This window comes from Amaranthus tricolor, chromosome 13, assembly GCF_026212465.1.
Source record: "Amaranthus tricolor cultivar Red isolate AtriRed21 chromosome 13, ASM2621246v1, whole genome shotgun sequence".
Lineage (NCBI taxonomy): Eukaryota > Viridiplantae > Streptophyta > Magnoliopsida > Caryophyllales > Amaranthaceae > Amaranthus > Amaranthus tricolor.
The window spans coordinates 9636459-9650184 of NC_080059.1; the positions used below are offsets into that span (position 1 = coordinate 9636459).

General features: G+C 31.9%; 1 protein-coding gene across 6 annotated transcripts; it reads right to left on the reverse strand.

Annotated features, from left to right (window-relative positions):
* Window positions 1–1312: 1312 nt before the first annotated feature.
* Window positions 1313–12838, reverse strand: LOC130797706 (calcineurin B-like protein 10). 6 transcript variants are annotated; one of them, XM_057660420.1, is made up of 10 exons: window positions 12661–12838; window positions 12405–12567; window positions 12222–12304; window positions 5737–5796; window positions 4519–4578; window positions 4161–4269; window positions 3883–3935; window positions 3727–3807; window positions 3423–3535; window positions 1313–1958 (listed from the first exon to the last, which is right to left on the reverse strand). In XM_057660420.1, exons 1-10 carry the CDS (start codon window positions 12688–12690, stop codon window positions 1904–1906), a joined length of 807 nt encoding a protein of 268 aa, XP_057516403.1. In that variant the 5' UTR covers window positions 12691–12838; the 3' UTR covers window positions 1313–1903. The 6 variants fall into 6 exon arrangements, 4 of the variants coding, with proteins under 4 accessions (XP_057516403.1, XP_057516402.1, XP_057516404.1 ...); XM_057660419.1 differs by having other exon boundaries at window positions 12393–12567; XM_057660421.1 differs by lacking the exon at window positions 4519–4578 and having other exon boundaries at window positions 12393–12567.
* Window positions 12839–13726: the final 888 nt, after the last annotated feature.

Below are 13726 nucleotides of genomic sequence, written 5' to 3' on the forward strand. Positions count from 1 at the left end.
TAGGTCCAAAATCATATTAGATTTAGAGTGGTTAATTGATAAATATTTTAAGTCCAAAATATGTTGAGTTAAGTTTGAAATAAAATGACTTAAGTTAATTGTCTTTATTAAGATAAGGTTAAATCTAGATTAAATTTAAACGTGTATTTAATAAGTAATTATTTTGTGTTACACGTTTTGTTACTTGAATATTTGAATAAATAATTTGCTTGGCAAACAAGTTTTACTAATTATAGTTTTTCCTATAAGTGTGGAGTTATTTTTAACCTTACCTAAAAATAAGAAAAAGAATTCAAATTAAGCTAAAATTTAGGAACTTAATATGGCTTATCTTTTTCCGTTCATATTATATGAATTATTGAATTTTAAATGCCTTGTATGAGTATTAACGTGGTAGCATATTAAAGAATTGAAATAGCCAAAAATAGTATCAAAAACGTGTTTGAACAAGTCTTAAGTGGAGCGTCAGTTTTACTTGCGGTTCAAGATTTTGAAGATTGGTTGAGATTGATCAGATTGGCAAAATAATAGGATGAAGTTTCCTTGGTTTGCAAGAAGCTTCATTCAAGGATTGAGATTTGCAACACTACCCACAACTTAGCTTTTTATTTACTTTAAGATCTAGTATTCAAAAAGTGTTGTAAACTTAGTTCATCTAACACTTTCATTGTAATAGGATTTAGAGTTTAAAAGAATTAGAATTTTTGTTATCATCTACGCTTAAAACTTGGAATACTTTTTAAAGTATTCAATTTGTTTTCTCTTTTGTGATATTTGGATTAGTGCTTTTATTAAGGGAACTTGTAAGATGTTCTTCAAGGGGAAGAACGTGGTGAGAGAAGATAGAGAGATCTTCTAAGTCATCTTAAGTTCATTAATAAAAGGCGTTAAATCCTACAGGTTGGAAGAGAACTCCGTAGGAGGGGAGTAGGCTATTGATAGCTAAACCTCATTAACAAATCCCTTGTTTTTATTTAAGTATATTTTCGCACATATTTGATAGATCTATTATTCGACCTAAAACAATTTTAGAAAACTGTTTTGAAAGGTCTCCCAAGCTCTTGAGCTTATCTTCTAGAGGAAAATTTTAAACGGGCATACTCTCTATGCACCCCACCCCCTCTAGAGAGTATTCGATCTCCTATCAATCTTCAACTGTAATATGGTAGTCAATAAGCATTGAAGAAAGCGTTATTCCTCTCAAATCAGAATGCTTCGAGTTAATCCTGCAAGCATTGCAGAAAGGGCCATTCCTCTTAGACACTAATGAAGTTTATAATAAAGCAGATATGTATGAGCTGATCTGTTACTGTTAACATAATCCTTAATTAGCCATTCTAATATTATTTTTAACGAGGAAACACAAGGTTTACACAGCTCAGTGCTCTCGGGTGCTTACAAAGCTTCAATAATTTGAGATGACAAATTGTTTACATATCCAAATACTGATAACTGACAAGAGATATCCAAGTATTTGCTCACATTTGAGATATACTAGACTCCTGTAATTTACATTTGACAACCCATTACTATCATTTTCATGAATGAAGGTAACAAAATATGGAATACGAAGCTATTTGACAATTTTTGGCAAACAAATCATTTCCCGTGGCACAAAATAAATTGCCCAAGGCGTTCTAACTCCCAGATCCTATAAACGAAGCAGGTACTTGGTGGCTTTGCTCTCTAGGAGTTCATAGGCTCATGAGTGGTTACTTGATTGGTCCTCCATTCACTGAGCACAAACTTTTTGTCAATGCAACTACCAGTACCTCACTTGTGTCAGCCAACTGCTCCAATACTTGTAAGTTTTCTGTATCACGCACCATAATAAATGGTATCTCTTTGGAGCTCTATTTGGCATATGTTTTTCCCACATAATATCACAAATAAGAAGCAAGGCTCATTCCTCAAACTCGGTGTTAAAAATAAAGCTCGGAAAACATGTGGTTATATCCCTGTAAATTCATCACAAAAAGAACTAGTAAACTGACAGTACACAGAATCAAACCACGGCAACTACCCAATACCCTCACCCTAGAAAAGAAGTAAGAGAGAATCCCATCAACAGGAGGAATCCCAAAAGATGAGTCTAATATAGCTACTGAAATATATTTTTAATCAGTAAACAATCAGAAAGCCTTTTAATACATAATGGCAGGGGTAGGACACATAGGCAAGTCATTCATTTTGATTATGTCAATACTTTAACGGTTTAACCCATCAATACTCAGAAAATAGATCAATACAAATAGTCATCCAAAAGCAAGTTTGTAAAGAAATGATTGGAGTTCATAATGATAGTCGATAGATTGGTCATCCTTCTGGGCACCACAAATCCATTGAAATTAAGTGAGACCTTACATGGAATTTTGGAAGTTGAACAAAGTCCAGAAGGCGAGTTATGACATTACACAGAAATGTCAAAGCCTAACCCCAACTGATAGTCTAGAAGGTAAAATTATATGATACACCCGCCATCCTTGTGAATTTGCTACCGTTTTCTTTTGAGATGTACCACTTATTTAGCTACACTGTTATAATTGGTAAATGATATCACATTTGATCTCCCTTGTCTCATCTACAAAGCATCTTCACTTTCCATCTCATGAACATATTTTATAAAGTATGTAACACATTCTCGGGCTACAACTATCAACCCAAGCATTTGGTTGAGTTGTTTCCTTAACAGGGTATTAGAAGTCAATGTGACAAGAGGTCACGAGTTTGAGCCCCATCCATCCCTCGTTAATTCAAGTGGAATTTAGCATTATATTTAAGGAGAGCATGTGCTGCATCAACACTTTTAGTCGGAAGGGCTCTCGTGTAAGAGGGCGTGATAGAGTATGTAACATATCCTGGCTACAACCCTACAACTATCAGCTTAAACTTTTGGTTGAATTGGTTCCTTGACAAAAAAATTTCCGCCCACTTAATTTGTCACTTTCTCCTTCATATTTCAACCAAACCTTAAACAGGGTATTAGAAGCCAATGTGACAAGAGGTCACGAGTTTGAGCCCCATCCATCCCTCGTTAATTCAAGTGGAATTTAGCGTTATACTTAAGGAGAGCATGTGCTGCATCAACACTTTTAGTCGGAAGGGCTCTCGTGTAAGAGGGCGTGATAGAGTATGTAACATATCCTGGCTACAACCCTACAACTATCAGCTTAAACTTTTGGTTGAATTGGTTCCTTGACAAAAAAAATTCTGCCCACTTAATTTGTCACTTTCTCCTTCATATTTCAACCAAACCTTAATAAGGTAAGCTTTTACTTTTGTAGTGGAGTTAAAAGGACAGATGGAGTATTCAATATTTCGTTACTCATTTATCTATAATGGCTAAAACATGTATCATGAATGAAAGACATTAGAGAGGATGAAAGACAATTCAAGGAGGGAACATTTGCAAAACAACATACTTGAGATAAGGAAGAGTCATGTTTCTCAAGAGGCTTGGATTACGAAGAACAAAAGCTTTCCACTCTTCCTTGCAGATTTTGCCATCTTTGTTGGCATCAGCATCAGCAAAAGTCTGCAAAACAAAAAATTCAGAACACATAACAATTATGTCGACATTTTTCAGGAAGTGTCCATGTTTCTAAGAGACTTGGATTATAAAGAATATGAGCCTTCACACTTCAAGGCATTGAGCTCTATCAAGGCAGTTGTGAGCTTTAGACACAAGAAAACACAATTAAGATTAAATATACAAAAACCATTTACCTTATCAAGTATAGACTCTAGAAGATCATTTGACAAAGCCAAACCTGATTCTGATAAAATAGCTTTTACCATTTGCATAACCTGGAAGTATAGTGTCGGAGCAAATAAGTATTTTAAAATGCCCAAATATAACAATGATTTACGCATAAGACTTACTTCCTCACGTTCAATAAACCCAGTTTTTCGCAAATCATACAACCTGAACGCAACTGAAATACACAAATGCATACTATATTAGGCATCTGGTTTAGAAAAGGGAAAAGCTACAGGACGAGCTGTTCAACAGACTGTGAGAGTGGCAGATATGTAATTTTTCTCTTATTGTTGGCATTCACACCTCTCTTGGTATCCATAGACAAAGTATTTGGCACAGACCATACTATTTAAAGAATGCCTGATTACTGAATCTGGAACAGAATGCCCAGAAAACATACAGTGGATTTTATCTTCAATAGGTGCACAGGGATGAAATACACTCAGAACGTGAATAAATTCATCAAATTCAATTACGCCGTTCTTTTTTTCATCAAATAGATCAAATACCTGCAAAAATAATGTGGTGAGTGAATACAGGATGAATCATTTATTCAGCTGAATGTATAACTTATAGCTGATAAAAAGGTAGAAAACAGCCAGGCCAACACCCCTACACTTCAAACCGATAAAAGGTAATGCTACTGTAGCTGAAAAGGGAACACAATTCCAGATGTAAATATGACAAAAAGCAAGTTTACCAAAATGATACAACTGTAATAAAATGAAATAAACCAAAGTGAAGTGATCTGAAAATACCTGAAATGTGAATGAGAGATTGAAAGTTGTAGGAAGAGCAAGATTGTTAGGATTGGGATTCTACGTAAGATCGATGAGAGATTAGAATCGAAATCGGTAGAATCAGATCGTAGGATCGTATGATCCTACAAATATGCATTAATATGCTCTGGATAACTGATTATCAATTATATTTGTTATTTTTTAAAGTTTTGAGGTGTAAATCAAAATTTATTTGACTTCATCTATTAAGTTATGGAAAATAATACTTTTAATAATTATTCAAGCAACAAATCAAGAAACACTTGAATTTTAGTGTCATGTTGTTATACTAATTTTACATATATTTATTTATAAGTGAAATCTAGATTATAAGATGATTTTTTACAATTGAGACTATCCTGGTAGGATCAAATTGTTGAATCATAGGATCGTGGAATCATATTATGATTCTAGCTCTTAAATTCTTGAGATAAGTAGGATCGTACTATCCTACCAACTTTATGATCCTACCAACGATCCGGATCTGTCGACCATTTTTGGATCGTAGAATCGTAAAATTGTAGATTAGGATCGGAATTCTAATAACTATGAGGAAGAGCGTAAATAAATTCAATCAAAAATGTGAGAGAGCAAGTGATGGGTAGAACTAAACTAAACTACATTGAATTGATATTATTCAAATTGAATAAAGCTTAGTTTGACCCAGTTTAATTCAATTCAGTTGTAACAATTGGTTCCATCAGATTCTCTGTCACATTTTCACGTATTGGTGAGTTCTAGTAATTTATTTCAGTCCTATAAAATTTAATTTCATTTTTGTTCCAACTTCCAATTGTTTGGAGAAAAAAGAACCATAGAATTGTATTCACCGACAAGTTCCAACTTTTCCTAAACCAATGAAAGTTCGAAACCCAATCATATTCCTATTAATGCAAAAAACCAATGATAAACCATTCTCGTAAGAACTATGAAATAACAAAATATACAAGAGAAGAAGAAGCAATTGAATGCACACTATCTTTGAGTAATTACTCAAGTAATTAATTCTTCAGCCAGAGAACTATGTGGAACGTCTTTAGTTTAGCATTGCTTATCGATGCTGAGGTGTTAAAGTCATTCTATAGCACTTCTTAGCTTTTTAGAAGTTGATCACCCTTATCCACTGGATTAATAATCATGAATTATAGTCAATGAGACATCTCCAATAAAAATGAACAGGAAAAGAAAGACATTTACCCGGTCCACAAAGAGATTTTCACCATATGGACTTCTGAAAAGAGCCAATTGAAGTTCCTCCTGCATATTGAAGCCGATTAGAACCACCCACAAGAATAACAGCCAAACAAGTAAACAACCACAACTTGCACAATCACATCTAAGTTTTTTAGGAAAATGCTGCATCATCCACAAACATCACGCCCCATTTAAAAGATTTCCCATTGAAAATTGAAAGATTTTCATTGAAAACATAAGGACCACGATCACTACTACATGCTATTTATTCCTTTCAACGAGTACGTTTAGAGACGTTTTGGGATTATTTTGGCATAGTTTGTGTCACCTTGGAGTGAAAATGTCTATTTTCATATAATAATAGTAGCTTTGGAGTATAGGCTAATGATAGACGTTTTTGTGCATGATCAATGGAATATGTTGGGAGTAAAGGAGTTAGAGAAGCCATTAGGCAAGTAAAAAGTTGATTGAAAAGTTCATGTTCATTTTCCAAAACACAAGGTCATTTATTCGAAAGATCATATCTCCAAATGTACAAATGAATTTGCAGTGATTCAAGTCATGAATTTTCAAGGAACCAAACCGCAATGGGGTTGAATCTAATTTTTGTGAAATTCCCTTAAACCAAAACTAACCTAATTTTGATCTTTGACCGAACGACTCAAACTAAATTGCTTTTGTGCCGTGAATAACTCAACTCATAATAAGTTTAACCAAAACTTACACATGACTTACATGAAATAAACAATTACAAACTATCACTCGACCGAACGTTGCATTCACTGTGAACAATATCTTGCTCTCACTTGACCAAATGTTGCATTCACTATGAACAAATTATCACACTTTATGCACTTTCCCATTGATTCCCATCTACATGATCTCAAACAGCTACTACGATACCCCCATGATACCATGAGACATAGCCTTCTTCTCAGCCGCAACACACCTCTTCTTCTCCATGCCGACTAAGATACTAACTAGGTTTGTGATAAAGACAACTATCGTAGCACTTCTAGTTAGATTGTCTATGTTGGTTTAAACCCCATTTTCTGAAGCTCCAAACATCAAGACAACTAGCATACTCTTCTACCCAAGATGAGTTTCGTTCGGTTGCATCTACTACTACCGACCATTGGGTTACATGGCAACTGTAACCTCAACCATTGAAACTTAAGAGCTACCCACTCTTCTACTAATCCTTTTTTCCACTATCCAAAAAAGCATTTTGGTGTTGATTATATTATGTTCGAGAACGCATCCAATCTGATGCTCTTCATGTTACTAACATCTCCGAAAATGAACAACTTGTTGATGTTCTTACAAAACCACTCTCACGGCCTAGATTTGATTATCTTCTATCCAAGATTGTACTTGCCTTAAGATCGTCCATCTTGTGGGGTCATATCAAGTAAATATCAATAATATCTTCCATTACCTTATTTAGATTATTACGTAAATTGTTCTCTTCCATTTTAGCAAAGATTTAGTCAATAATATCTTGCATCTTTCAACCTTGATGTTTCATACTAACACTTAAAATAAGTGGTGAAATCAATAATATAATTAGCAAATCAATTCTTAATTGACTGCTATCTATTAGCCATTTACAAAACAAAGCCTTAAACTTATCAGATTTAAAATATGAAATGATTGAAGCTTATGCGTATGTAGATGTGAAATGAACTTTAGGCATCTCTTATCAAAACTTATTTAAATGATCTAATTTTTAAATGTGAAATGGATTAGGAAAACCCTTAATAAATATAATTTGAATTGATTAGCAATATCCTTAACCTACTTAAAGAATAGTTCCTTGTCTTGGTGACTTGGCCTCATCTTGACAAGGGATTGTTGATAAAATGAGTACAAAAAGTTGTTATTTTTTTATTTTGTTCAATAGTGTAATAAATTTGGTATTAAATGACAGAAGAGATTTTTTTTTTTCTTTTTTGAAAAAGACAGAGGAGATTGAATTGAGTAAAAAGTATTAAAAGAGAGTTTAAAAGTATGAATGCAATTTAAAGAAGGTAATAGAATCCATTTTGAAACAAAGAAATGAGCAAAAAAAAGTGTGACAGTGTAGGAAAATTACGTAAATCTAAAAGTAAATTTAAATAATATATATTTAGGAAAACTTGTTATTCTGTAAGAATATTTTTGGAAGATATTGTTATTTGTATCGGATTAGTCTTTTTGTATAAATATGTTGGTTTAGAAACTCAAAAATCTTTGTTTTATATTTAATTTAATATAGTATCAGAGCCAATGGTGTTTTGCGGTGACCGATAAAAGACCCATTTTTACAATTTCATTATTACCAAAAAAACTGATAGATGAAAATTGAAAATTGTTCTTTTCAAACCCCAAATTGCTGCAACCTAAATGGTTCAAGGTTCAACACCTACAAATCGTTCAAGTAACCAAAATCTCATCAAAATTCGGTTTTTTTGATTAAACAAAAAAGAACATGCACAAGATCTAGATATCTCAAATTCACAAACTGGCTTAAAAATGTGAACATGACTATTAATGGAATGGGGAGGCTTAAAATCATCATTGCTCCCTCACTAAGCATAAAATTGAAACTCAACCTTTATAAACTCAAACTTCCACAGTCAGGCCATGAAAATATGAGTGAAGAGAGAGAAAGACAAGGAGAGAGGGAAAAGTGTCGAAACTCACAATACCTATAAGATTACCAGACTGTTGAAGTAAAACCTAACCTCCATTTAAAAAGTACTCTCACGACTCCAATTATCTCATAAACTCCTTTCAATAATTAGTCAGTTGACTAAAAAACTTAATTGTACTGTTTTTATGTTTTCTGATGGTTGTACCGTGTAGGATGCTAAGACAGGAAAGATTATTGGGCATGATACCGAATGAGGTGGACTTAATTATGTTGATGAGGTGATTTAAGTCGGTCATGAAATGCTAGCTCATGGATCAACAAACATAAATTTTTGAAATTTCTCTAGAGTGTGAAACTTGTTTGTTGACCAAAAGTCATAAACATTCATATTTACCTAGTTCATCTCATTCTGAAAAATCTTTTATTCTTATTCATTCCAACATATGGGGTCTTCAACCTGGATTTACAACAAATCATTTTTCTTTCTCTGTGCTTTTCTTAAAACAAATATTTAAAGTTTTTAATGTATTTGTCATTCTATAAAATGATTAAAACCCAATATAATACTCATGTTCACATTTATAAGATCTAATGAAGGGGGAATATATTAAACTTGACATGAAACATTTCATATCTACAAATGATCTTATTCATATAACCTCTTGTTCAGCAACTGCACAATAAAATAGAGTAGTTGAACAAAAGAATTGTATCTTTTTAGAAATAATCAGAGCCCTTATGATCGAATCTTGCTAATTCTCTCACAAATTATCTTCCCACAAAAACCTTAAATATAAAACTCCTCTTGATTCCCTAAGATCCTTTATGTTACTCTCTATCAACGAGTGTCTTTGGATGCACAGTGTATGTCCATCTGTCAAAACAAAACCAAAACAAATTAAAGCCTATGGTAGTCTAGAGTGTCTTTGTTGGTATGTTTGAAATCAAAAAGGATATAAATGTTTTGATCCAATCCATAATAAAATGTATACTACTTTGGATTGTGATTTCTTTGAAAATTTCTATTATTATCACCACCTTCGATTTCAAAGGAAGAATTCTAGTGATTGATCTAAGCTGGTTGACATATGCTATAGAGTTAGTTCAGGATCTTCCGAAGCAAGTAAATGACAACTCTGTAATTGTCTCTGATAACGTAATACAATCTTTTTCTCCTAGTCACCCAACTTTTATTTTGTCTGGATGAAGAAAGAGTTAAAGAAGTAAATGAGGAGATTGTTAATGAAGTGAATCAAAGGGATTGTTAATACAATTCTATGTTACAGTGCTAAAACAAACTGAAGATGAAGTATCTTGTAGGGACCAATTATCTACTAGAAGTACAAGGGGATTCCCCCAAGGAAATATGATCCAGACTTTGAACCTCAACGATCCAAATATCCTATTTATCATGTTGCAAAAGGAAATTGATCAACAACATCAATTGCCTTTAACACTACTCTTTATTCTCTATAGTTTTTGAAGAAGCATTAAAGATAAATATATGGAAGAAGGCAATGGATAGAAAATTATTGCTCTTCAGAAAAATAAACTTAGAAAAAAATATAATGGTCCAGAAGGAATAAAACCAGTAGGGTGCAAATGGTGTTCACTGTTAAGTGTTAAGTGTTATGCGGATGAAACTATTGAAAGATATAAAGCTTGTTTAGAAGCAAAAGGTTATACTCAAACCTATGAAGTAGGGTATATGAAAGCTCCACCTGGTTTTTCTCAAGACTTTTAAAGGGGAGAAAGTTGCAAATTAAAAGGGTCTTGTATGAACTAAAACAATCTCTTGGAGCTTGATTTTGAAGATTTACTACAACAATGAAAAGATTTTGGTATAAACAAAGTAATACTAAGTTACTAACCATACTTTGTTTCTTAAAAGGAGAAATAATCAAATTACATGCCAGATAATTTATGTGGATGATATGATTATTACTGTAATGATGAAAAGGAAATTAAAAAAATTGAAGGGGAATTTTTTTCAAGAGTTTGAGATGAAGGATTTTGAAAACCTTAAATACTTTCTTCGCATTGAAGTTTTAAAAATAAAAGGGGGATCTTCATTTGTCAAAGAAAGTATATCATTGATCTTCTGGCTATTATGAAAGGTTGACTGCAAACCAGCTGAGACTCCTATTGAAGTGAATCATAGATTGCAAATTGTTGAAGAAGCAACCCTTGTTGACAAGAGACAATATCAGAGGACTGATGGAAAACTTATATATCGTGAACTTGCTTATGTTGTGGGATTTGTTAGTAATTTATGCACCTTCCACAAGTATAACACATGGAGGAAGTTTTGAGTACCATAAGATACCTCAAAGGAACTAGTAGCAGAGGAATTTTATCAAAAATAAAAGTCATCTAAATCTTGTGGCATTAACTGATGCAAATTGGACTGGAGATAGATATGAATGAAAGTCTACTTCATGTTACTTTACCTTGTTGGAGGAAACTTAGTAACATGGAAGAGTAAAAAACAAAAAAAAAAAAATTATTGCATCAAGTGCAGAACTAGAATTCAGTGAAATTGCAAAGGTGTTGCGGAAATTCTTTGGCTACGAAAGCAACAAAAGAACTTGGTCTTCCATAAATGGAAGCATGTCATTTATATTGTGATAATAAGGCGACAATCAGCAAATTCGAAAACCCAATGCAACATGGTTGTACAAAACATAATGAAATTGATTGACACTTTATTAAGGAAATTCTTGAATATAAAATTATTAGTCTTCCTTTGTGAAATCGAAAGATCAAATTGCAAATATTCTCACAAAAGATTGTTGGATGCGAAGCCTTGAAAGGAGCACTTTACAAGTTGGATATTCAAGATCCCACTATCCAGCCTAATAGGAGTGGAGAAAAATTAAGTAAATCTAAATAATATATGTTTAGGAAAGTTTAAAATTATGTTGAGTATTGTTAGGAAAGATTGTTATTTGTGAAAGGAGAGGTGTATATCTCACTCAAGGATCACAAAATGAAAATTTAGATAAGAGTTTATGATGCGTCTTAGTGTAGGAACCAAATAATGCAAGTTAGTGAAATGAATGATAATAATAAAGAAATAATCAAGACAAAGATTTAAGGTGATTCACCGATCAATGGGATGCATCCACCATCTACCCTGGGATTAATATTAAAGTGTATAAGGAGAATACAAATTTTTTGAGAGGAATTACAATGGAGGTTATGTGTAGAAGAGAGAAGAGAGAAGCTTATTTAGGGAGAAAAATAAACTAAGCAAGGATGTTCTATGTATGAGACTTTGGTACATCTAATTAAGGCCTAGAACAAGAGTATTTATAGTAGAAATGCCTTGGTGCCCAAGTACCCACTAACACCTTGTACAATGCACTAATGTACTATGTCCTCTGCTTACTTAACACTAACACACATAATTAATTTTCTTAATCATTATGTAAACATAAGTCGCAAATAATCCTAACAATTTGTATTAGGTTACTCTTTTTGTATAAATATGTGGGTTCAGTCCCTAATATAATCAAGAATATAGAGTATTAAAAACTCAGAAATCTTTGTTTAGTATTCAATTTAACAAGGCAACGAACCACAATAGAAAATGAGTTAAGTTGAGAGGAATGAGGAAATTAGTACATATAATTATCGGAACTTATTTCAAAGCAGTTAAGTATGAGAAAAATAAGTTCCTATTAAAAAAACACAAGGAAAAAAGGTTGAATAAAATCTATGAAGCTAAACATTGCCAGTTGCCAGTTGCCACCATTTCTTCAAATCAAATCTATCCAATAATTCAAAGCATATTCCTAATCAAATAACAGCAAACACTATATAAATTGAATAAAGGAAGAAGAAAAAGTACCTTGTGAATTGAGCCATCATCAATAATTGAACTACTCAATTTTTTGAACAACTCATACAATGCCTCCACTTCATTAACCGAAACTGCAAATGTAATCCACAGATCAATGACATCAAATTTTGCGAGTATTATATATCAGATCCAAAATTACAAAATTAACATCGCAATTACATCGAGATTCACCAGCAAGACGAACTAGGTCAGAGTAAGAATACTTGCAAATCTTCTTCTTAGGAAGATCCAACTCAAAGCAATGAGCAACAGCAAATGCGAAAGTCTCAATTATAGCGATAAACGGTATCAAAACAGCACACAATTTTTCTCCGATACTCAAAGAGCTTGAAATCTGCCATTTACAATTCAGAAAAACAACAATTATAAAAAAATGAAATCAAATCAAAAAAAAAAAAAGATTGAAAGAGAGAAATGGAAGAATTACAGAGGAATTATTATTGGTAGAGAAAGGCATTGCAGTAAAATGGAGAAATCCAAATCATAGGAGAGAGAATAAATCTAGGTTTTGATTATCCTATGTTGCTCAAGAGGAATAATAAAGATGAGAAGGTATAGAGAACGAAAGAATGAAGAGTTTAAAACGTAAGAAAACGTGATGCGAGTTGTTGAATGCATTATTAGTTTTTGAAAATCATACAATATAATAAAAATAAAAAAGTTAGAAAACCACGAAAGACTTTGCCAAATCGGTTTATTTAATAGGTTAGAATTGATTAATTGGTACTTTATTTTCTTAAATTAATATAATATTAAATTTGGGTATGTATTTAAAAGATTTTATAACATTAATTCTTTAAACCTAAATAAGATTTTAAAAAGATTAAGAAATATTTATATACTTTTCTTAAACAAATAAATATTTTTTTATGCATTCAATCATACAATATAACAGAAGAGTTGAAAATGACAAAGGACAAACTCTTAAAAACTTTGTCAAATGGATTTATTTAAACATCATACAATATAATAAAAGAGTTGAAAAATAACAAATGGTACACTCTTAAAGACTTTGCCAGATAGATTTATTTAATAGGTTAAAATTGATTACTTGGCACTTTATTTTCCTAAATTAACATGATACTAAATTTGGGTATGTATTTAAAATATTTTATAACATTAATTCTTTAAACCTAAATAAGATTTGAAAAAGATTAAGAAATATTTATATACTTTTCTTAAACAAATGAATATTTTCTATGCATCCAATTATACAAAATAACAGAAGAGTTGAAAAATGACAAATAACAAACTCTTAAAAACTTTGCCAAATAGATTTATTTAAAAGGTTAGAATTGATTACTTGGCACTTTATTTTCTTAAATTAACATGATGCTAAATTTTGGTATGTATTTAAAAGATTTTATAACATTAATTCTTTAAACCTAAATAAGATTTTAAAAAGATTAAGAAATGTTTATATATTTTTCTTAAATAAATGATTTTTTTTTTTTTGCGTCCAATCAATTAATAAATGTAAATATTTTATAATG

Bases quoted from the DNA above. Each gene is read 5' to 3' on its own strand.
- LOC130797706 (XM_057660419.1), bottom strand. From the start codon at position 12,690: ATGCCTTTCTCTACCAATAATAATTCCTCT. The intron at 12,305-12,392 runs GTAATTGCGATG...TTACATTTGCAG, and splicing joins TCTTGCTGGTGAATCTCGAT to TTTCGGTTAATGAAGTGGAG. The intron at 1,959-3,422 runs GTATGTTGTTTT...ATGAATTTACAG, and splicing joins ATGACTCTTCCTTATCTCAA to GGATATAACCACATGTTTTC.